Source organism: Podarcis vaucheri (assembly GCF_965113315.1).
Source record: "Podarcis vaucheri genome assembly, chromosome: 2".
NCBI lineage: Eukaryota > Metazoa > Chordata > Lepidosauria > Squamata > Lacertidae > Podarcis > Podarcis vaucheri.
This window is the reverse complement of record NC_138760.1, coordinates 47,658,569-47,684,011: the sequence shown is the minus strand read 5'-3', so window position 1 is coordinate 47,684,011 and position 25,443 is coordinate 47,658,569. Positions and strand designations below refer to the sequence as shown.

Genomic DNA, 25,443 nt, shown 5'->3' with positions numbered 1-25,443 from the left:
CCACTCTTTCTCCTCCATCTCCTCTGCTGACTACGCTTCCAACTAGGGAGCCAGGGTGGCGTATGGCCTGCTGAGAAGTGGCTCTCACAGAGCAGCCTCTGGGCCCAGCTAGCTTGAAAATTCTCTTGCTGACAGGGCCAGCAAAGTAACTGGGGCATCGTCACTGATTCTGCAACTCACATAAGACAAGCTGCATATGTGGACCTCAGTTTTCCCCAAATTCTAAATGAAGAGAGCCTCTCGTGCACACAGGAGACTGGTTTGTTTGTTCATTTGTATGAATTTGTGTGCTTCACAAATTCCAGAGTTGTTCATTCATTTGGGGGAAGAATACTTTAAAATGCAGTAGAATGCCCCCCCCCCTTTTTCCTTTTTGCTTGGATTAAATTTGTACATAGTTTGTTTCATCCTTATCCTAGGTTTGCATGGTGGGTCAGGCCCCATTCTTTAACTGGGACATCCAGTTAAAGAAGGTTAGGATTCTGAAACCTATTTTCTCTTAGGTGATTTAAGAGACCGCAAACCTAGCCAAACATCAACTGAAGTGGAGTGGATTCCTTTCTTTTTAAACAGGCCTTTCTTTTATTTCCCACTCATTTCCTAGGCCCTTGTGTTATACAGGCCTGACATGGACAATCTGTTTTCAAATTAGTCCAGAAAAAAGCCTGTCTGGCATCCATGACCCTGCTTGCTTCAGTTTCTCAATAAATCATAGTCTTATAGAGATTCATTTTTATACATACCCCCTAAAGCAATCCAGAGCCATTATCTCCTTTACATACATGGAGAGCTCAAGTCCACATATGCTCATAAATGATGGTTATATGGTGACATTCTGGTAAATCATGAAATGAAGTTCTGGTCTTCTGAGACACAAAACGGCTTGCCTATTTAATTTTTCATTCCTTTACTCAGTCCAAATTATGTACAAGTCAGCACAAATCTGGTATCACTTGTATGTTTATTCTGACTCCTGGCATCAACTCCTTTTCTAACTTTCCAGGGCCTCACTGACCCGAACAAGAAAAATATTCTGTCTGGGTTCATTTTAATGTTAAGATGTCACCAAAGTCACAAAGTCCTTCAGAAACTGAATAAAATCCTCAAATCACAAATTTGTTTAAAACATTTTAAGGGTTTTAAAGAATACGTTTTATTTCTTAGCTGCTGGGTATCATTTAATGGTAACCCTGAGTGTGAGAAATCCTCTGCTTCCCTGCAAATGGAGGATGAAGTTAACCCTTCATAATGAATACACACAACACCCTCAAAAGAGGATATGGGAGGCAGAGTTTGAGGATACCATGAGAGTCAAATAGTATATCCTCTTTATATCTCTTTTCCAGTCTTCTGGGACCATGCAGTGTTCCCTGAAGTTTCCAATATAAAGCACCACATATAAAATCCTGAGTTTTCTTCAGTGTTCTAAGATGGACTCATCAATGAACCATAACAGGAAATTATCAATAGCAAAATAATAGTAAGGATGTTGATTACTTTGCTTACCTCTGATGACTGGTTGGTGGACCATATGCACACAGTAAAATTTGTGTTAATGTACAAGGAATTTATTGGAATGCTCTTTTGTGCACTGGGCAATCATTCCATTTCCTTCCGGGGCTGTGCCAATTTTTCTGATCTTATCAAAGTTTGCTTTTTTCATGAATTCTGAGGAAACTTTCAACTAGGATTCTATGATTCTCTTCTAAATCAGCCTCCAGCAATCCTGCCCACTTGTACTACTATTGTTAACACCAAATCAGCAGGAGCTCCACTATAATCTTCTTACATAAGAGCATAAGCAGAGACCTGAAGGAATATAGGGAGGAATTCAACACTGTGCTTTTCTGACCATCCATCAGTGCAAGCGCTTATGCTTTCCAGATGAAATTATTCCCCCCTCTCCTCCCCCCCCATGTGGTGCTCTGAGGGTTCTCCTGACCCCCCAGATTGGGGGAAAGTGTGGAGGGATGATGATGATGATGATAATAATAATAATAATAATAATAATAATAATAATAATAATAATAATAATTCAAAAAATTATTTATACCCTGCCAATCTGGCTGGGCTTCCCCAGCCACTCTGGGCGGCTTCCAATCAAATATTAAAAATACAATAAAACATCAAACAGGAGAGGAGGGAAGCCTCAATGCACTAGCAGAATCTCTTCTGCTGCTTTCTGCTAGTATGCCAGGTTAGTTAAGTCCAGGCCAGACCAATGTTCCATTTAGTCTACCATCCTAAAGTGTTTTCTACTTAGGCCAGATGCTACCAGAATGCCCATAAGGGCTTGAAGGCAACAGCTCTTTGCCTGGCAGTTTGTACTTGGTGGCTCACCACCACTGAACCTGAAGATTTATTTTAGTTATGATGGCCAATAGCCATTTATTTATCCTCCATGAATTTCTGTAATCTTCTAAAGCCATATTTACATCTGACATACTTTTATACCCCTTCTCAGGCTAGCTTACTGGAGCAAACCCATGTTACCCGTTCTACACAACAATGCACAGCTGTTCCATACAATCTGGATTGCAGTATGAGCCAGTTGTGTGTTGGCAACCGATAGATCACTGGTGGTTAGTGTGATTGTTGTGCCTGCAACTGCACAGGTTTGGGAACAGTATGCTTTCACATCCTTCATTTTGCTTCTTATTTTGTGTTTGTGTTGTAACAATTGCTGCAGAGAGTGGAGGCATGTTGTTTCTAAGATCTCCTTTTTTGTGCCTCTGCCAAATTTTGTTCATATAGTATTACCATGACACAATGTGGAGGACTGTGGAAGAACATTCAAAGTTACTGGGATCAGCAGAGCTTCTGTTTAAATTATCAATCAGTCGATCCCTCAGTCTCTACCACTTTTGGCTGGTTCTAGTAGCTCTGTCTAGTTCCACCAAAGCTTGATTTTTGCTCATAGAAAGCATCCTGATCCTTCCAGTCACATATATGACGTAAATCCTGATCATGTCTGATCCCTGGAAAGTTCCTAAGAGCTGCCTGGAATATTTTATTTTTGCTTCTCTAAATTCCACTAGAATTCCAATAATGTAGCCAGTGTGGTTGTGGTGCTCTTCAGATATTTGTTGGACTACAGCTCCCATCATCCCTGACCATTGTCCATGCTGATTGGGACTGAGGAGAGTTGTTCAACAGCAAGAAGACACAGTATTGGCTACCCCTGCAGCAAGATACAGGCTTAGAAGTGCAATTTGTTGAGGAAATTTGTGGAGGAAAAGTAGAGTCTGTGGAGGAAAGTAGAGTCTGCCTTCTATCTTGGGCTCCTTGAGACAACTGGTATCCTGGACTCTATAATGGATAATGAAGGAGAATGCCTGCTCCAATTTTATCAACAAAATTGTGCAGTACCAAGCTAGACTGGAGTGATGAGATGGGAGGGTTGCTGTGGTTCAGCAGTTTATTCTCCATTACCAAAACCCCCCTCTTCTTTGGAGCAGAACTGTGAGAGGCCTGAATTTGGTGCTGGGCCAAAGAGACAGACCAGGGATGGTGTTATTTTGCGACTCCCCTGCTGCCCAGCAGCCTCCCTGACTGGGCTGGCCAATGTGGTCATTGGTGACTTCAACATTAGGATTGCCATATTTCAACAAGTGGAAATCCGGACTGGGTTTTCCCTGACATTTTAACAGGTTTCCGAAAATTCTGCCCAGATGCCATTTTTGAAGGGCAAATCCTGACTATATCCAGGAAATTCCTATAACATCCATGCTGAGGATGCCTTGGGTCTAGCTCAGGATTTTGTGGTCTTCATGGCATCCATGGGACTGTCTCCAATAGTCATAAGTCTAACACACAGCAGGACATACCCTTTCCTCCAAATTGGGAGGGAGATTGTCTGGAAGTGGAGTGGATATTATCCCATTGCCATGATCCAGCCACTATCTAGTGAAGTTTCGTCTTGCAGCAAGTATTCCTGTCTGCAATAATGAGGGACCATATGTCCTCAGAGGTTGGTGGATCCTGATTGATTTTTTATAGCTCTGGGGGATTTGCCAATGGATAGAGCATTGCTTCACTGTGGAATGGTTGGAAGACTTGGGTCATCAACATGATCACTCCCAACACCTTCCCATTCCCTGGCGATGTACAGATTTTAACTGTTAAAAAACTTGTAGACAGTGTTGCAGAGCTGTATACGTCAGTTTTTGTGCTTCACCACGGTCCCTAGTCAAACCAGCTTTTCAGGTTTTGAAAGCACTTTAAAATGTATCCTAAAATAATAAAGATAACCATAACAACACCCACAACAATAAGTAATAATAATAATGATGATGAAAAAAAGATGACTAATGGTTAAAAAGATGACTATGGTTAAAAAGGAATAAAAGGGCAATATACTTTAGGGGTAAAATTGACTAGACCAAAAACTTTGCAACATGGTCTAGTTCAGGCATAGGCAAGCTCGGCCCTACAGATGTTTTGGGACTACAACTCCCATCATCCCTAGCTAACAGGACCAGTGGTCAGGGATGATGGGAATTGTAGTTTCAAAACATCTGGAGGGCCAAGTTTGCCTATGCCTAGTCTAGCTGATTTCACTATTTGGGATTTGAATGGGATGTAGGGGAAATTGCTATAAGAAACAGGAAAAATTGACTCCCACTCTGCTTCTCTTCATGGTATTTGTATAGTTGTAAAGATACTGGTTTTGGATCAGGACTAGTGGCATAGTAAAGGAAAAGACACTCATTTTGTTCCATATAAATAACTGGACACACCCAGAGAGAGCAATGCGAAGGACTACTTCCAGTGTCTTAAATAGTGGCATATTTTATTTTTGAAGAAGACGATGTGATTTGAAAAGCTATCTAATTGGGGATATAATCTGCATGTAATAGCAGTAGGGTCAGAGTTCATGATTTGTTCTGTATTCATAAAGTTCTAGGGGTCCAGTCCTTGAAGTCCCTAGTTTTTAGCACTCGAATTGACTTTTTTCCCTTAAGTGGCCCTGCAGAGCTGCTGCTAGTCAGTGTTGGACTGGCTCTGTTTAAGGCAGCACCTTATACATCAGCATTGACATCAACAGCTGCAAGTTACGTAACTGCTAGGGTAAAAGAAGGTGAGATAAGGATATGTGTATTTATGAATATAGTACACAGTAATTATGAGTTGGAACAAAGGAATAGAAACATGGGAGGATTTACAGATAGATAAATAGGCTGATTGATGTGGGAGTGAACTGGATAGGCCATTTATGGTCATGATAGGTCAAGCCTTTCTTAGGGGAAAAAAGGTATTCTGGGATATTTTTCTTTTCAAACTCTTGCTCTTTTCCTTTCTCCCTTTTCTGCTTGCTCTCCCTGATCCTACCTTTCCCCCAACCCCACCTTCCTCCCTGTCAAAATGCTTTGAGCCAGCAACCAACCCCCTTTTGTGTTTTGTTCCTTTGTCGTCCTTTCTGGTTGGTTTTGATTTCTGACTTTTCTTCTGAAGGGCAATGTCGCCAGCACAAAATTAAAAAAACAACAACAAAAAACACTCCAAAAACTGTAAACCTCAAACCGATCAGACGAAAAAAGAAATGAAAAAGTACAACTACCACCACCAAACCCAACACGCTCTCTGCCTTGAAATGATTCCAAAGCGGGAGGGGCTGGTGTTTGTTGGGCTGGTGGGGGGAGGGGAGGGGAGATTTACAGTTTAAGAAAGAAAGAAAAAATGGTTTCTTTAGGGTGCGGGGAGAAACAAAAGCAATTTAATCTCTTTTCTCTTTTTTTTCCTTCTTGCACCTTTTTTTTTCAATATATTTTTCTTCTCTCCCTTCCGATGCATAAAGTAGAAGTGGAACAGAAAGGTAAACAACAACATTACCACTGACCCCACCCCTAACCCAGCACCTTGTTTTTTTCTCTGTGGCCATATTTAATGTGACCTTCCTTTACCTTTTCTCCTCAATCCTCCTCCTCCTAACCTCCCACCTCCCCTCCCCTTGGTTTCCCCACCTTTTCTCTCTTTGGTCTCACTAATTCCAATTGGCATCCCCCTCCCTGTCCAGAAACAAAGCTTCCAATAACAAAACAGCACTCAGCAAATAAAGCATATAAAGTAACCCATCTAACAACTGCCCTTCCAAACCTTTTCCATTTCTCCTCGCTCACATGTGGAGTGGAAGCACCATTAATGTCTGGGTCCTCTCTCTGGTTTTGCTTCCTTCAGGGGAAATACACTTTTTCCAACCCGTTCTCTGCGTCTTTTATCATTCAACTGATTCTCTCTGCTCCTTTCTTCGTGTTTCCATGGCAACCAACTGGGTACCTTGGCCTACCTCAACCACAACTTCTCTCTTTCTTTTTCTTTTTCTTTTTTTCTAATCCCAATTCCTGATTTTTAAAAAATAAATGCTTGAATTTTAATGGGATTTACATATAAAAATTTGCCACAGTACAGAAGAACAACGGGGAGGGTGTGTTTTTATTTTTTAAAAAAATATTTTATTTTGGGCACTTTCAAATGATACTTCCAGGCCTTCCTCCACATTTTTCGAGATTGTTACATACTTAGAACTTTGTTTTAATTTTTATCAAGGCGCCATTCTGGCTTTAAGCAGCCTGTAAGATTGCAGTGGAAATGTACATCTTAGATCCTATACACTGCAATCAGTGGGGCTCCCCTCCCCCGCCACTCCCAAAGCTATGTGTTCAGGATCAGGGTGTAAGGCACAGAACAAAACACCTTTTTTCTCAGTTATTGAGTAGAGCAGGGGTCCTCTTTTGAGCCTCTCACCATATTTAATACATTATTGTTTGTGGACTCACTTTTATGTGAGGAACATTCAGTTGTACATGCTGAGTGGTGCCACTTTTAACTAGGGTAGCTTTGTTATCTACTACTGTCTGAAAATCAAAGTGAAACAAATGTGTGGATAAAACTGAGCATCAGTTATTCCACTTGTGATCCATCTTTTAGTGGGAATTTTACCCTAAGCTTAGGCAGTTCTTTGGAGCGAATCCCCCAGCTATTTTTTCAATTGAGTCATTCCACACACACCCAACCTCCAAGTAATGTTCTGACATGTCTTGAAGGGCCTATTTCTCTTTTCTTAACTCTTTTTCTCTGCTCTACTATCATGATAATGTGAGAATCAGATAAACCCATAGAAAATAACATTTTCTAGAATACATATACATTAATTATACCAATATACTAACCACTTTGATGTGGGAATTTTTAATTTTCTTGCTTACTGTTTCTTTTTCTTTCTTTTCTTTTTAAATTCCTGATCAATCCTGGGTGATTTTATTTGTGGATCTTTCCCCCCTTTTCTGCCTGTTTTGGTTTTTTTTTATAAAGAAAGCTGCAGTCATGATCATTGACTATCTGTCTGTTATTGGGGAAGATGGGGGTGGTGCATGAAAGAAGTGGGGGTCAGTCAATGTATTTTTAATTTGAATGTCTTGGCTAGATCTGGAGGTTATATACCTAATGTAAGTATCAGGACTCACAACTGCAATGAGCCTGTCTTAACAAGGGACAAGCTGTCAGGTTAGCGCTAGGAATCGAGCAAATTAATTAATTTCAAAGTAGTAAAACTCAAAAGCCAGGCTTGATTCCACCCAACCCATGTCTCTCTCTTTTTCTTTCTTTCGCTCTCTCTCTCTTTCTCTCTGTTTAGTTTGTTCTAAAAGCGCTGTTGATTTTTCCCCCCTGCATTGGTTTGGAATTTTTTCCCAAGATTGGGGATGGAGGCATATACTTATACTTTTCTTTTCCGCAGGTTTCCATGGTTTTGGATGTGGATTTTTACTGATTGTTTCCTTCTCTGTTTCTGACATCTTCTCCCCCAACCCCAGAGCACAGTTGCCCCCATCCCGACTTAGAAGGCTGAGTCGACACTGCCCCATCCATGAGGGATCGGAACCAGTTAACGCTTTGTGCTGTCCCCCCCTCGCCAGCGCTTCATTCTTTAATGGTGTGTTTCTCCTCCCCGCTGCCAGGAGTCATCCATCCCACCCCACCAACCCAGATGGGAAGCTGGGCTGAGCCGAACCTGTGAGACTCCATGAAGCTGCTTTGCAGTGACATTGTCAGGCAAGGTGTTGAGAGCAGGCAGGCCTTAGGCAGGATTAGAAATCTGAAATCTCTTGGATTTTGCTCCCATCCAGCTGCCTATCTGTGTCCTCAGCTCATCATACGTAGGCAAGAGAGGGTGGCATGTACATAAAAATAGCACAGAGGTGTATTTGTGCAATGTAAACCATAGAGACACACTAATCACACAGCAGTAACAGTCACCCAAGGAACCGAAAGTAATGCATAGAAAAGTCCACATGAACACAGCCATATTGATAGCTCTACATTCAGAAAAAGATAGAGATATATGATTAAACACATGCACCTGATAGCACAAACACAGATGCATTTAACACACATTCAGGAGCAAACAAATGCCATCTACACACATACAAATCCATAAGACAACACTAGCCACCTTGAGTGTTTCAGCAGTCTGGTAGATAGTACCATTTAAAGCAAAGTTCACATGCTCCTGAAAGCATCTACAGAAATAGAAATGTGGCTCCATCTCCACGAGCACATCCTGGGTGTCCACTGACTAGACCTTCACCCTTTGGCAACTCTACATGGAGCCTCTGGGCACATGCACTGAATAATGGCAAACATTGCTGTTTCTATTCTGGAGACTTCCTCTCTCTTGCCAAGCCACTGCTGTCCTTAACTGGTCCTAAGAGTACACTTTGAGGAAGCTAATCAGAGAGTGGCTCCAGACAGCCTATTCACTCTAATGCTGCTCTTTCCCAACCAAAGCAATAGACAGCTTGACCTTGAGAGAGAAATGAGAAAACTCTGCAGTTCATGGCATAGTATTTAGGTGAGCTACATCTAGGTTACTGGGATGGTGGTTGCATCCCCTGTATTTTCCACTCAGGTGGATATCTATAGATAGAGAAGCCTGTGAGACTAGATAGAAAGAACCATAGAGGGCTTTAGGAAATGAAAGAATAAGCTGACAAACCATGATTCTAGATTCAGGTAGGTAGCCATGTTGGTCTGATGCAGTCGAAATAAATAAATAAAAATTAAAAAATTGTCCAGTGGCACCTTAGAGACCAACTAAGTTTGTTCTGGGTATAAGCTTTCGTGTGCATGCACAGTTCTTCAGATACCCAGCTTATACCCAGGACAAACTTAGTTGGTCTCTAAGGTGCTACTGGACAATTTTTTGTTTTTTTTTTTTACTGACAAACCATGACTGCCGGAGCTCACAGGTTCAGGCTCCACACCCTGGCTTGATGATGATGATTTTTTCAGTTCCCAGCTGTTTCCCTGAAGCATGACCATCAATTTGCAGGGAAAATTGGATGGGTATGGGCATGATATAAGATGGGTCCCTGGCCATGTGGCAGCTTTGATCCCCCGGGAAATAGGGAGGGGAGCTCTACTGACCTGGGGATTCAAACACTTCCTCTTCCCAGTAAGGAAAAGGAATGACCTTCCTTTCTGAAGGAAAATAAATGAGGGGTCATGATAAGAGAGTGATAAAGTTAGCAGGCCAGCCACTTTGACCAACTTGGTCAAATCCTCTCTTTTCCCAGCATTGATCTGGAGGTTCCTTCACACCCATGGGCAGCTTGTTTAACAGTACTGTATTTCACTCCAGCCGTAGACCATCTTCTGGCCTCAAGTCCCACAAAAGCCAACAATTTTGCCCTGTTATTGGCTTGTGGAATGTGGCCTTTGGAAAGGTGCAGAAACGGGTGTGTGTTGTGTGTGAGGGAGGATACAGGTGTCACAAACATGAAAGTGACATGTGCATCCAGCCACTGTGAAGTGACACTGGCACAGTCTTAAGAGCTACGGCTTGAGACTGGTGCCAATAAAAATAAAACCTTTGAGGCGGCCACTTAGTGAGTCTTGAACGCTTTTTATTTTGACTTGAAAGAGACTCACTATGACAAAGTTTGAGAACTACGGACTAGACAGAGATAAATAGCTAACACAAGGGACACCTTGCAGCACTACAAAATCCAACTGCTCCACATTAAGCTGTTCTTGTCTGATGAGTCACACCAGAAAACACTACAGGGATCTTTAACAGACCTTGTCATTAACATTTAGGCTAGGCAGCTCCCCTTCCCCCTGACTCGCTGTCATTCACTAGTGAACCCATCCATCACTTTACATCCCTCTGCACCACAGACCATATCAGATAGCCGTACTGTTTTATGCAAGGGGACTAAATAGATGATCTCTGCACACCTAGTATACTAGGATTGATAAGCTCTCTTTCTTACTAATTAAGGGGGGAAAGACAAGTAATTTACAACCCATCCTCCTTGGCCTATTTCATCCATGCATTCTTTAAAACAAGTTAAAGGAGGGAAGGCTAGGCAACTCCTTGCATTACAGCCCCATAGTGGAACATATGAGGACAAAAAACCCAAAAAGACCTCCAAGCTTTTCAAAGGTTAGGGTTTGATCAGATACTCAGTTTGGATCTGTAAGCTGCACCACTAAAATTGCAATGTGTAATGCAAGCCTCAAAGGACTTCTGTCTCTCTGAGCCAGGATTCCTGCGTTCTGCCTCTAGCTCTCAAGAGGACAAATAATGTCCATTAGTTAGAAGGTGTTTGGAAGCAAAGAACTCCTGGCTTCCAGACCAACAATTGTCCATCTCTGTGAATCATCTCTTATCCCTTCCATGTGCCAGTACTCCCCCATCACCACGAAAGTTAGAATGTAGAATTTTCCAACAATGATAATAAATCAGTCATTTATTATTGCTAAGAAGGATGCAACATGCCATCTCCATGGAGACCAAAACACTGTGAATAAGAGTGAACTCCTCAGGTTGCTGACTCAGCCCTGCTTTCTCCCTCTGAGGTTACCCAAGGACTGTGACCATTGGAAACAATGGGAGCAATCTAGCATACACTTAAGCCCACATAAATCCCACTGGTTTCTATGGGACTTAAGCTTGCTTAACTGTAGTGTAGATTGTGCCAGGGTCATGAGACCCAAGTTTGCCTTGTCCTCTCCCTTCACTTAAGCAAAAGTGGATGAGAAACACATCTCTGGCCACTTGTACTGGTATGGCAGCATAAAGGTTCTGTCTGGATCTGGGAGAGCAGGGGGGGTTATTAATAAATGCTCCGTGGGGGCTTGGCATTGCAAAAAGTGCTGTTCTCCTCCCCCATGGCTGGTGCCAGACAATTCCCGTCCTCCTGATTTGCCATTAATTTTGGAACCCTTGGCACACCTCATCCACTTCCAGGTGTGTTGTGACAGGGTTTGATGGTACTGACCCCAGCCCAAGGGAGCAGTCTCTAAATTATGCCCATCCCCAATAAGCTTCAGTGCAAGCTGTGTCCAGAGTCATGTGGCACATCATAGCAACTGTGCGTTATTTAGTAAAGCCAGAGCAGAGAATTCACTTCTGCATTCACAGAATATCCCAGACATTCTGGAGTTGATACAAGGCCCAAGTAAAACCCTGCTGACACTTTGGTGCGAAGTATATTTGATCCCACACGCAGAAGCAGTAAGCCAGCCCCCAGCAGAAACTGGGTTGCTTGGGATCAGGTTCCACCCCACCCCGCTGGCCCTTGTACTATGACAGCAAACCCAATTTACTGGCCTCTATATAATGAGGCGTGGTTAACAAGCACACTGTGCAGCCTTTTAAAGCCCACAGCCTGGATTTAGTGTGATGGCTCCTATGGCTCCTCTATGGCCGCTCAGTGACACTGTTCTGTAATAGACAAGGTGAATTCTCTGCTATGATGCTGCTCTCCTCACCCCACCCCACCTGCTCCTTCCACCACTAAATGCTTTTTTTCTCCCAGCCTTGCTCCAGCTAACCGGAGGCAGACACTTGCAGAATGCCTAGCCTGATTTGTCTTCCTTTCAAACTTTTTCCTCCCGGCTTTTCCCAAGATTCCAGGCTGCCAACTGGGTGGTTGTGGGTGGAAGGGAGGGCTTTCCTTTCCCATCTGCCCAGGTCTCCCTCCCACTGTCACATCACTCCTTCCACCCCCTGCCATGTGCACTAGTCTCATGTCCTTTGCTGATGTGAATCAAACCTGGCTGATAAGTTGCTCCAGTGGCACTCAGGATATGGGGGAAGCAGAAGCTGTTGGTTACTTCATCCTTCTGCTACAATACCTTTAGTTCTTCTTTTCAGAAGGGATCCAGTCCCTCAGCTAATCTACAGCTCTCTGTCCCCAGGGATTGAAAAATAGTCTCTTTCAGCAGGAAGAGGAAACACCCAATCTTTCATATTCAGGGGGATTTTAACTGGCCAAACATTGGATCTTTCTTATGCTTGTTTTTCATTCCCCAACGTCCCGCTGAACAGTGTTTTGATATCAGTAGAGGAAATTTAGGGCTGGAAGCCCCTCACCTTTTCCACCCCCTCCCCATGGGAAGGCACTCCCACAAAGCAGTTCTAAAGTTGCAAAAAAAAAAAAATCTAATCCATTCCATGAAAGTTGGAAGGGTTGAAACAGCTATTTCAAGAACACTTTAAGTTTCTAAAATTGAATTAGAAATCCCTGAGAGAAATTAGAACTATAAGAGTCAGATGCAAAAATAGGGACCAATTTCCATCTGTCTCAGTGCTAACACAACTGGAATTTAAGTGTTGCATGGCGGCTGGCATAAATTAGCCTTGATCCATAGTGAAACAGTAATTCCCTTTGAACATGGAACAGGATAGCTTTTGGATCATCTTACCAGCCTTAAAGGTACTCCTTTGCAGCTCTAAAGGAGCTCCATAGGACAAGCAACCCCAGCTGCTTCTAGATCAAGTGGAACAGAAACTCTGTAGGAGTCCAGTTGAGTAAACAACAAACATGTCCCTCCTCTAGAGAGACTCATAGAATACTCTGCTCCACCAGGCCCTCAGACCAGATAAGCATACACTACTCAGTGGATCCCATAGGACAAACAGCCTCACAGCTCCATACTGAGCCCTTCATTTTTGAAAATTTGATTTCCATACCATTAGGTAGTAATACCCCATTTGCTCCAATGTAGAGCACCTGATTTAGATCATGCAGGGTTTAGCTGGTGCCATTTGCCTTCCCAAAGCTGTTAAACTGTTGCAGTGTTGACTTCTAGAAGGTGATGCAGAACATGCAACCAGAGAGTAGGGGCTAGAATTGTCAGTTCAGCAACACTCCTGCTCAGATTCATGGGTATCCCAGATGCTGCCACTCAGATCTCTGCAGGGAAACAATCTGACATCCTCTGCTTAATGCCAGAGAATGTAGCAAAAGGAAGGGAGGGAAGGTTTGGAACCCCTAAATTCCCTTTTTAATTTGATCCGGAGAAATTGTTTCTTTCCTCTGATGCTCCCCTGCCCCCAGTATTTATTTAACTTGTCACTGAGCCGTCTCTGCTCAATAACAGATAAAAGTCTCATGATTGCAGCTGCTCTCAAAACTCAGCGCGGATTTCACTTCTCCTGCCAACAGCCTTTTACAAATTTATCCTTTCTTCTCTCTTTCTCTTTCTCTTTCTTTTTTTCCTCTTGCTCTATCACATTCTTTCTGGATTTCCCCCCTTTTACCCAATCACCCTTTCCTCCCTTACATCCCCTCCCTAGTATTCGTTTGCCCGGGGACACTGCACAAGATCCTGGAACCTACCTCGGCCCATGAATCAGAGCACCAGTCTGGAGCCTGGTGCAAGGACCCTCTGCAAGCCGGAGACAGAATATACGTCATGCCATGGATCCCATACCGGACAGACACACTGACAGAGTATGCCTCGTGGGAGGATTATGTGGGTGCCCGGCACACCACCACTTACCGCCTGCCCAACAGGGTTGACGGCACAGGTTTTGTGGTATACGATGGAGCAGTCTTCTACAACAAGGAGCGGACACGCAACATTATCAAGTATGATCTGCGGACGCGCATTAAGAGTGGAGAGACAGTCATCAACACAGCCAACTACCATGACACCTCACCCTACCGTTGGGGTGGCAAGACTGACATTGACCTGGCAGTGGATGAAAATGGGCTTTGGGTCATCTATGCCACTGAAGGCAACAATGGCCGGTTAGTGGTGAGCCAGCTGAATCCTTACACGCTACGCTTTGAGGGCACGTGGGAGACCGGCTATGACAAGCGCTCAGCGTCCAATGCCTTCATGGTGTGCGGAGTCCTCTATGTGGTGCGGACAGTTTACGTGGACGATGACAGTGAAGCAGCTGGTAACCGTGTTGACTATGCGTTCAACACCAATATGAACCGGGAGGAACCCATCTCGTTGACCTTCCCAAACCCCTACCAGTTCATCTCCTCCATTGACTACAACCCCCGTGACAACCAACTTTATGTGTGGAACAACTACTTTGTCCTGCGCTACTCACTTGAGTTTGGCCCACCTGACCCAAGTACTGGTGAGACATAATCCTTGTACCTGAACGTGGGGTGGGGTAGAGAAATCATCACTGACTTGAAATCATGGGCCCTTGGCTTCTCCCATTTTCCATTGGGTTGTCAAATACATTAGGGGACAAAAAAAGCCGTGTTCATTTGCTTAATGCCCATTTTTAATTGTACATTTCTGCAAATACAGCATTCACTTGAAATTACTTCTTAAATACATGTATATTTAAAATATATACATTATACTAAAGATTATGTATAGGCAATCCCAAATGTACTGCTTAAGAGTGATACATTTTCACTTGAGCTAACCACCAACACACACTCTTAAGGTACTCGGCAAGCAATCTCAAGTTATTGAGCCATTGTCTCTCCCAACTTCTACTGTTCAATATCTCTGCCATTCTCTGCCATCCATCACATTTCAGGAAACATCCAACTATATAATAGCAAGTTCATCTTACAAAGCAAGGCTTCAGTCCCAAAGCTGGCTTTTGAAAATATATTTCATTTTTGCCATTTTGCCACAAGCAGGTCTTTTAGTTCCAGTCGTACAGTAAGCATCAGAGAATCTGCTCAGTTCAATTCAAACTCTCTGTGACCCCAAAAGAATTAATGTGTGCCTGAAATTCTGACAGTTAGCATCACGTGGAGTTTAAATTGACAGAGATGGATTGTCTGATGTGCAATATTTGGCAGAAGCCTGGGGTCTACGAAAACTAATTCCTTGAAGCTGGACTGAAGGGGGGGGGGAATCTGTGCTTATTTTGAATACAGGAAATTCAAGATCAGTCATGCCCAGGTGCAGTGGCAGATTCAGATTTGTTTAGTGCAATATGCAGCTAATTTGTTTCTCTGTTCGCCCCCATTGCACAGCTGCTGCCTGTGCAACACTAACGGTTAAACTTGAATAAGGTTACATTTGCATGTACAGGTTACTTGCATGGTTGGGGTGGGGAAGAGCGAAATGTAGCCTTCTTTTACCTTGGTCACCAGATGTTGCCTTTAAACTTGGGGTTGTAGCAAGAGAAAGGCAGTCACAGCTCCTGCCACCCACCGCCTCCTTAGACCTGCTGCCTGGCCCCTTCAAACGGGTCTCCAGGTGTGCCAGGAAGCACAACGGATGCTGGAGTGTGTATGCACAACAGGGCTCTGGAGTGGAATAGTTAGGAGAAGCTGCATCTGCCTTTTCTTCCACTTTCGCCAGAGATTTAAGAGTTTGGCCAAGGTACCAATCCTGGTCAGGTTAAAGAGAACAAAAGGTGATTACTTTCAGAGTGAACAGAATTTTGCTAAACTTCCCAGATAGAAACAATTCCATTGAAATTGAGCATTTGATTAATTAAAAATATTTGGTTCTGAGGAAACGTCATTCAGCATCATGCTCATGAATACTTCTTTTAACATTTAAAATGGCAAGTGAGGATTTGGCCCTTTGTGTCCCATCCCTTCAGGAAGGACCTGGCAGATATATACTTTCAGAGATGTGAAGAATTTAGTAGGGACTTGTCAAGCTAACTGGTTAGAGACGTTTACTTTGATGCAAATCAAAAACCAGTGCTACCTAAGAGCATAGGAACCTGCCTTATAGTGCGTCCAACTCTTTGGTTTTTCTACCTCGGAGAAGAAAAGGTAATTTTACTCGTGTGTGCAGCATGTGGTGGCTGAACCTGTGGGGATATTTTGTATGGGGGTGGAAATCTATTTGCCTTTCTACCCACAGGCCCTGTCACCTCGACACCCCTCAGCACTACAACCACCATTCGTCCCACCACCATCACCAGCACAGTCTCACCTGCCGCTACAACAACAACACGGCAGGTGCCCCTCACCACCCACCCCATAGGTGCCATAAACCAGAAGGGTACAGAGCTTCACCCAGTCACCGCCATAATGCCCAGCACCCGGCGTCCACCAGCAAACAATCAGCACGTCTCTCCAGAGCTCTTCTGTGAAGCCAAGGAGGTGCGGCGTGTCCAGTGGCCAGCCACACAGCAAGGCATGCTGGTCGAAAGGCCTTGCCCTAAGGGCACACGAGGTAATGAGCTGGCTTCATTTGAGTCCTAGAGAAGATGGGACTCTGGCAGAGTGTATTCTCGCCAATGGTGCAAGGAGCAAATGGGGCTTACAGGATATTGCCTGTGACCCCACAGCACTCAGCTCAAGGAAAGTGTGACAGCTTGAACTGTTGCTATGACTTAATTCATTCACACGACTTTCTGCAATGTGAACTCAGAGCTGGCAATTCTCAGTGGGATGAATTGGTCCTGCCATCCCCTGCTAACAGAACTCATCTTGTTATTGCCACAGTACTAAGCCATTTACCCCTTCTCTGTACTCCTTGCTATATTAGTTAGATGTGAGAACTGGGCTGTCTAGGAAGAGAGCTCTTCATTCACTACTAAGGTTATGATTGCTCTCTGAGACCCTTAATCTCTGGTCTAGTGCTGGGATAGGGTGGGGGTGGAAGGGGGAAACCAAGCAGCTGGAAGCTGACTGAATTCTCCCCCTGCTTTCCTGTGCACAGGTATTGCTTCGTTCCAGTGTCTTGCTTCGGAGGGAAACTGGAACCCACGGGGGCCTGATCTCAGCAACTGCACAAGTCCTTGGGTCAACCAAGTGGCACAGAAGGTATTGCTTTCCCCTTCCCATTACAGTGGTCTTCACTCGAGACAGTTCACATTTGGGCTTCATGCATGCACAGCTCCTTTTACCTGACTGAGGCCAGTCTGCATTCCTTTCCCCACCTTTGGCAGATCAAGAGTGGAGAGAATGCAGCCAATATTGCCAGTGAGCTAGCCCGGCATACGCGTGGTGCCATCTACGCCGGAGATGTCAGCTCCTCTGTCAAACTAATGGAGCAGCTCCTGGACATTCTGGATGCACAACTTCAAGCGCTGCGCCCTATTGAGAGAGAGTCAGCTGGCAAGAACTACAACAAGGTGCATAGTAGTTTAATGGCTTAGATCAGAGGTTTTCAACCTTTTTGAGTCCCACTGGCCAGCCCCAGAGGAACCATTCGCCTGGGGAGCTTGTAGTCAGGGCTGCTGCAACAAACAACTGTGCAAGACTTTGAGAGATGCAAGAAGGCATCAGAGGAGGGAGGGAAGAAAAGAGGGGCAGAGGCCAGTGTTGCCTGTGACATCCCTGACCACCATTCAAGGCACCCCAGGGTGTCACGGCACACTGGTTGAAAGCCACTGACTTAGACAGTGGTTTTAGGGCTGGCAGGCAGGGAGCCTGACCCCAGTTCATGCAAAAAAATTGGTCTTGGGAGGGGGGGATAGCAATTCATCAAGTAAAGCTTTTTGCATGATGAAAGTGTCACTGGTTGGATTTCTGCTTGTTGCACAGCTTTTAAAAGTGCAAGAGTCCAATAGGAAAAAAGATGGCAACATGGTGTTGGGGGACAAGGAGTGGTAAAGGAAGATTGGTGCTTATAGGCATTGGGAGCAATGCATGTTGAGGCAGAAGGATGCCACCGAGAGCGAAGGGTTGGAGCTAGAAACGATGAACCTGCATCCAGGTTTTACAATAACCATGGGAGCTAGAAATGAAAGCTGAGATCTTTGATCTTTAGTGAAAGATTCTAGTTCTGTAATGGATGCCCTATTTCAGGGGTCGCCAACTCCCAAGAGACTGCAATCTACTCACAGAGTTAAAAACTGGCAGTGATCTACCCCCTTTTGGGGGGTTCAGGTCAAAGTTGTTGAGCTTCTTTAGGGGGAGCCAGTTATCTGCCACAGACGTCCAGTGATCTACCGGTAGATCACGATCTACCTGTTGCACATCCTTGCCCTATTTTATGCTGTGTGATGCAATCCTAATAACAAAGTTCCCTATACCCACTTCTTAATAAATAGTCTGATGTGAGACTATTCAGCTTACGCTGAAAATGGCTACTTTTGAGGTGCAGTCCACCAAATGCTGCTGCTGTACAGCCACTCAAACAGTCTTTCTAGCAAATGTAAATAAATCTTATCTAAATGTCCAATAAGGTGTTTGGATCTACACTTTCATTCAGGATATGCCTTCATTATCTCTGCCTGTTGATGAGTGACTTCATGGCCAGAGCAAATGTGCTTAAGATCCCCACTGAACCTATCCCTGTGGACCCTTCTTGCAGAAATTACGTTCTAATCATTTTCTCTCTCTTTGTCCACCTGAACCATTGCTCACTTTGGGCATGGATGTATCCCCCTGCAGATGCACAAGAGAGAAAGGACATGTAAGGACTATATTAAGGTGAGTGTGTCCTGTGGTTGAAACCCAGATAGGAGCTGCTACCCAAGAAACAAAGTTTTTTCTCAGTTTTGAATCTCACAGAGCAATCCAGGTCCCCAGTCAAACATGCTTGAGTGGAGCAGAGCTGACCCCATGGGCAAGGCATGTCCCAGAGCCCCTGTCCAGATGATGGGTGGGCTGGTATTAACCAGTGGAAACTCCCCAAACACAAATGGGGCAGGACCTCAATGGAAATGGGCCCAATCTGGGCCTCTTTAATGCATCAGCATGGGAGCTGTCACAACATAGGGCCATTTTAGAGTATGGACTCATCCAGACTGCATTATTAGGCACAGGTCTGCACTTTAAAGTTCTGTGTCTGAGCATTTTTTTATTTTTTGGTCCTAACATTTTCCCTGGGAAAACCCACCTCCACATTCCTATAAAAATCATGACAGATGCCCATTCCATAACTGGAGGCGGGGGAGGAAGAGAAAACACATAGATTCAAAGAATATAACAAAATAATATTTATTTTTTATTTTACTCTAAGAACACCACATAAAGACAACTCTCATAATACTAAAGGAAATCATGGTACATTATCATTATATTTCTGGTTCCAATAATGTACGAATAATAGCAGTTTTCAACAGTACTATCCATTTGTTGTTGATTTTCTTTTACTCTGATATAATTGGATAGCTTCATCATTTCAGCTGTTTTCCATAACTTCCCTAAATAGTCATCAAGTACATAATAAATTCAGCTACATTTTCAAAAGGAAAAGCACGAAATGACAGGGCATTTCTGTGGGCACATGGGCGATAAATACATGCTCTAGTGAAGAAATAATACAATGGAGAAGTGTTCAGACTCTAAAATGTGAAGGGAGAAAAGCAACCTAAAACAGTTACAAATGGCATAGACATTTAGATATGGGATTGTTCTACTCATCATTGAGCTCAACAAAGGCAATTTCTAGTAGGTGCCTGTGCAATACACATAACTGCATTACCAAAGGCAGTTGATTGCAATGCCTGTGCTGTTCAGGGGAAGAATTGCTTTTCCCCAGCTATGGAATATTTGGGAAATACCATACCCCCTTACAATGGAAGGGCTGCTTGGAGGGAGAATGTCTAATTCCTATACAAAAAAGGAGTAACAAATACATGGTTCATGCACAATTTTTTTTTAAAAAATACCCCAATACTACTTGTCAGGGGTTCAGGAGCAGAGGCACAGGAAAGGGAGGAAACAGAGAGCGAGGGGGAGGAATCCGAAGGAAATATGAGCGATGACAGCGGCCCGAGATCTCTGAGTCTTTCCAGTGAATCGGAAGATTCACAGAAAGGAGCGCCAGTGGTCAGAGCAAGGGGGGCGCCTAGGGGGACACCCCAGGAGGAAGGGACCAGAGGGGACTCAGAGAGCAGCTGTTGGAAATCGGGGCCAGCTTCCCCACCAGAGCGCAGTAGGGAGGAGGGGTCCCAGGTATTGGGATCAGGCGGCTCGCCGCAAGCGGGAGGGCATGAGTCAGGATTGGCCACACCTCCATCGGGGAGCGAGGAAACGGTCAAGAGGAAGGTTGAAGGTTGGGCGCGCACGCCAAGTTCAAATGCACAGGAAGGCGGCACAGTAAGCAGCCCGGATAGGGAGCCAGGTCCTAAAGCCCGCCGCAAAGAGGGAGAAGAGTCCGGGGGGTCAGCGTCAGAAGAGTCCAGGAAGGAAGAGACCACGGGGGGCAGAGGGACCCAGAGAAGGAAGGAAAGACGGAAGAGGTGGAGTAAGGCTAGAGTATTAAGTTGGTGTACAGGAGGCGGAGACTCAGACGGAGCTTCGCCGGTCTAGCTTCTAAGACGTAGAGCTGTGCGCTGCGGCTTGAAAATGGAAACTGTAACTCAATAAAGACTTTTGTACAGTGTTGCCGGCTAGCGTGGTCCTCTGTGAGCTGGGATCTGGAAGCAGCTCTGACACTACTTGTAAAATTATACTCAAAGCAGCCTGGAAAGAATTGTCAGGTGGTGACAGCAATGCCACCACACAAAGACACATGAATGTTTTCTCTCCGTGAGAGGAGGCATCTGTAGCTGGTTTATTATACAATGGGAAGCTAGAGGAAGGGGGGGTGCTTCCATCCGCTCTCAGAGCTCTATGTCATTCTAGGCTGTGGTGGAGACAGTGGACAACCTGCTGCGACCTGAAGCTCTAGAGTCATGGAAGGACATGAATGCCACAGAGCAAGTGCACACAGCCACAATGCTCCTTGACATCCTGGAGGAGGGAGCCTTCCTACTGGCTGACAATGTCAAAGAGCCAGCCCGTTTTGTCACTGCCAAGACTAATGTGGGTAAGTCTTTGATGCTGGGCTCATACAGAAGAACTAAAGGGGGAGGAAAGGAATAGAGGGGATGGGGGGACAAGGAGAGGCTGTTATCCCTACTCAGAGACCCCAACATTTTGCTTCAAAATTTTGCATTGAATGGGAGCAGACACAGTGCCTGAGCCTTCTAAATGTAGAGAGGAAGAAATATCAAACACTGGTAGTAAAGGGAAGAGCTGTCATTTAAGTATGGGAAAAGCCCTTATTTATAAGCACTGGGATTGTCCTTAAAGCACGTCTACTGCTACCATGCAAATGTACCATGGAAATCTGTTGTGTAGTGCATTGGACAAATTTCTTACCTAAACATTGCTGCCATTTAGAAAGTTGCACAGATTCTGATTCCTTATGGGTTCCTATATGTCCAGTAAGAGGTATGTGTGCATTAGTTACTCAGGACAATGTATATGCAGGGTGCACACACCATTTCCCTTGCGAAAGCAATGTCTTTAAGAGAAATTTATCTTGTGAAAAGTGGTTCTTTGGACATGAAGCTTACTCAAACAAGTCAACTTCAGCCAAGCTACTTGACTAGATTGTTATGATGAGAAGCTGATGAGAACTGGAAAGTGCTATAGAAATAACAATCATAACATAATAGATCCAGTTCCCTGGGCTCCATCACTTTGTTGTGCTGTAGAGTGACCAAGATATATACTGCGCTTTGTAGACATTGCTTCTTAAAACGATGTGGAAGCCTGGCCACTTCCAGGGGAAGGAAGCCCCCTGCCACTTCTGGCCACAGGAGTAGAGCTGGCTAGAACTGGAGCTGGGTTCTTCCCCTCTTGCCTTTGAAGCAAGGTGGGGGGGGGGCTGGCTTAATAGACTACAGTATAGTGTAAACATAACTTTTATATACACTGGGAAATGAAACAAAAAAAATTGTGTGATTCACTTTATTTTGGTGGCGTGGAAACGAACCTGCAATATCTCCAAGATATGCCTATATTGCAAGCACGAGCTTTCAGGGGATGGAAAGAGGCATTGTATTGAAGATGCATTGTCTCTGCACCCCAACCCAGGAACTAGCTTCGAGTGGGAAAGCAGTTGAAAATGCATTGCCTTGAAACCTGTGTGAGTTTGGGGAGGCAGAGTGTCTAAGCCAACAATAGAAAACCCGTGGCTCTCCAAATATTGTTAGACTACAACTCCCATCATCCCTGGCTGCTGGCTGTGGTGGCCACAGATGATTGAAGCTGGAGTCCAATAACATCTGGAGAACCATATATTCCCAATCCTTTCTCCTTGCCTGCTGTTACAACACCAAACCATACTGTTGTACCTGGAGAACCTTCTTCAGAGCCTCACTGAAGAAATCCAACCCTAGTGCTACACTGAAGACAGTTCTCCTAGGCAGCAGAGTGAAGAGGTGCAGTTTGAGGTGCTGAAGCAAGTAGAGAAGAAAAGGGCAGGAGGAGCTGGAGCACATGGAGGGAAGAGAAGGCTGGAATTAGGGGAGGCAAAAAGGGATAGAATAGGCAGGCAAAAGGGCGAGTAATACGAGGAGGGAGAGATGGATGCCCTCTCCGCCCTCCACCCGCTAAATTCCTAGTGCATTTCCCTGCACACATTTATATAAGCACCGGTCTTGTGTGGGTCTCTTGTTCCTGCTGGATTTCCAATGCAGCTCTCTTCTATGGCTGTGCACACACTGAAAGTCCCACATACCGACAGGCACTGTACTGCTTAATAATACATGTCAGTATCTGTTGATGTTCACTCTAAATTGTTTGGCTCTTGCACAAGAAGAAGGAACTGCTTATGGCAGAAGGTAAGGCTGAGGCAAAAACTATAAAATTACATCAGGGAACCAATTAAGCATGTTAGCCTGCACTATTGAAGGAGGAAAAACCCACCCATGTTTTATGCCTTGGATAACCACTAATGAGATAGAATCCATTAGTACAACTATTGCCAAACCTTTCAACAGCATCATCCAAACCATTTTATTACAAGTGAGCATTCTACCAGGTGTTACTAGCTTGGTCAGAACTGTCAAAGAATCTAGACAATTATGGTTGTGCAAGCTAATTCTCTTTTGTGCAGACAATTCTAGTAGTCATGTTCTTCAGCACTATAAACTGACAGCTTTCTCAAGCATCTTCTGGGGGGGGGGACTTTCATTTCTGGTAGGAAACCTAACCCAAAGCTCTTAAAACAAAACATTAAAGCCTAGTCTTCTGAAAATCCTCTCTTGTATGTCATTGCTGCTTGGATTAAGTGACCCCAGAGCAGCAGTGCAAGCAATAAAATTCCAAAATAGCTCAGGCTATTTAGACAAAGAAAGAGAACAGCAATTCATAAGTGAGTGGAAATAACAAATCAAAGGAAGAAACAGGCAGGAGTGGTACAGATGCCTGCACAGAATTTTTGCATTTAGCACATTACTTCACCATAGAGATGTGGGCAAAACAAAACAAAAACTATCGCCAAATATAGTGTTAGCAGCCACAAAATAGGGGTGGCAATTTGGTGTCCACAGAGCATTTCGAGGACAGATGTATAATGAAACAGGCTCGCTCCATGGCTGCTCAGGTAGTCCAGAGATGAGGTAACATGTGAAAGGTATAAGCTCCACTTACGGGGCGGGGAATCAAATTAAAAAGAGGATAATTAAAAATTGTTCTGAATATTGTGCCTATGTTTCCTGCTTGTATTCATCTCGCTCTTCCTCCTCATTGCAGTGCTGGAGGTGTCAGTGTTGAATACAGAGGGGCAAGTGCCAGATATTGTTTTCCCACATGAATATACCACCAAGAATTCCATCCAACTGTCAGCCAACACTATCAAGCAAAACAGTCGTAATGGTGAGCGGGGAACGAAATTCGGGGAGGGAAAGGGACGCCAGGATCTCAAAGACCTTTTCTCTAATGTGATGAGAACCACATTTGCCTCTTTTTGTGGTGCAATATCATGGCCCTGATTCCCTTTCTTCTCTCTTCAGGGGTGGTCAAGGTTGTCTTCATTCTCTACAAAAATTTGGGGTTTTTCCTCTCTACTGAGAATGCCACCATCAAGCTGGGTAGTGAGGTTGGTTCAATTAGCCCCTCGCTTGTTGTCAACTCACAAGTTATTGCTGCCTCCATCAACAAGGAATCTAGCCGCGTCTTCCTGATGGACCCCGTCATCTTTACCCTCTCCCACCTGGAGGTGAGACTTGCGTGACATCTGGAATCAGTGTGCTCATTCCCCCGTTTTTGGCACATCCTAGGGCATGCCCCACAATGCACTTGGTGGTCTGTGTCCTATTTCTGCACACATACGCCCAACATTGGAAACTCTATGCTTTGTACGTGCATTGACGCTGGTGTTTTGATTATGTGCCAATTCACTCCCATTCTCTCCAGAATGAACCATTTGCCTGTATCCCAACTTCTCAAAGCCTAGGGCCCCTCTACTGCTCTGGCTTCACCCCATGTAATTGACGATTCTTACAGGCATATTTTTTTTCCATATAGGAAAAGAACCACTTCAATGCCAATTGCTCTTTCTGGAACTACTCAGAGCGCTCCATGATGGGTTACTGGTCCACGCAGGGCTGTCGGCTGGTGGAGACCAACACGACCCACACCACCTGTGCATGCAGCCATCTCACCAACTTTGCTGTGCTCATGGCACACCGTGAAATTGTAAGAATATCATTCCCACTGATGGGGGCTGAGGGAAGATGCTCCAGAATGGTTGGGGGGCAGAGAGAACTGGTTTTCTGCCACCATCCCCAGCCACAGTCAAGGTCCCCCTTCCAGTTCATTATGCACCCAGTATCTTCTTGTCCATATGGGTAACCCAGAAAATCAGGGTGGTCATTATTCTTACATGAAACACTGGGAGTTGGTTCTTTCCCTGTTCGTAATAAAGATGCACTGGATTAACAGTTACTTGGAGGGTGGCAGTTTATTAGATGGAGACAGTCCATTGGCAGAGGACGGTAAATTAAGTGCTACCAGTATTACAGTCAACCTAAAATTTCAACTCTACAACAGGGGAGAGTATATAACAGGAGAGGAAAGCTGTGCACATCCAGCCTCATTCCGCTTTTCCTTTCAGTACCAGGGCCGCATCAATGGGCTGCTGTTGTCTGTCATCACGTGGGTGGGCATTGTGATTTCCCTGGTCTGCTTGGCCATTTGCATCTCCACTTTCTGCTTCCTGCGTGGGCTGCAGACTGACCGCAACACCATCCACAAGAACCTCTGCATAAACCTCTTCATCACTGAACTCCTCTTTCTCATCGGCATTGATAAGACACAGTATGAGGTGCGTGACAATCTCCCCTCAGAGCAACACCAAAATCACCACGGCATATTCCTCTGCATGGAGGGAGTTGAGAGTCACCAAGGGGCATGTGGTACAATAGGACAGGATGGAGATCCCACTGGGGAACATTTGACTTTGCCAAGTCAGTGCAGCCACAGAGGGGAGGGGGTAACAGGAATGGGATATCTGCAGGAAGTTTCAGCTCAC

The 25,443-nt window shown here is 44.6% G+C and overlaps 1 protein-coding gene across 6 annotated transcripts in view; it reads left to right on the top strand.

Annotated features, from left to right (window-relative positions):
* ADGRL1 (adhesion G protein-coupled receptor L1) overlaps positions 1-25,443 on the top strand; it is a 133,011-nt gene that overhangs the window by 91,010 nt on the left and 16,558 nt on the right. For 3 of the 6 annotated variants that reach the window (XM_082213623.1, XM_082213620.1, XM_082213625.1), the window contains exons 5-15: positions 5,798-5,815; positions 13,586-14,386; positions 16,099-16,413; positions 16,903-17,006; positions 17,132-17,317; positions 18,582-18,620; positions 20,763-20,946; positions 23,664-23,786; positions 23,924-24,129; positions 24,438-24,608; positions 25,027-25,236. In XM_082213623.1, coding sequence (XP_082069749.1) covers positions 5,798-5,815; positions 13,586-14,386; positions 16,099-16,413; positions 16,903-17,006; positions 17,132-17,317; positions 18,582-18,620; positions 20,763-20,946; positions 23,664-23,786; positions 23,924-24,129; positions 24,438-24,608; positions 25,027-25,236 — 2,357 coding nt within the window. Of the gene's footprint in view, positions 1-5,797; positions 5,816-6,387; positions 7,931-13,585; positions 14,387-16,098; positions 16,414-16,902; positions 17,007-17,131; positions 17,318-18,581; positions 18,621-20,762; positions 20,947-23,663; positions 23,787-23,923; positions 24,130-24,437; positions 24,609-25,026; positions 25,237-25,443 lie in introns of those variants that run through there. The other 3 variants (XM_082213621.1, XM_082213624.1, XM_082213622.1) reach the window with 3 other exon arrangements.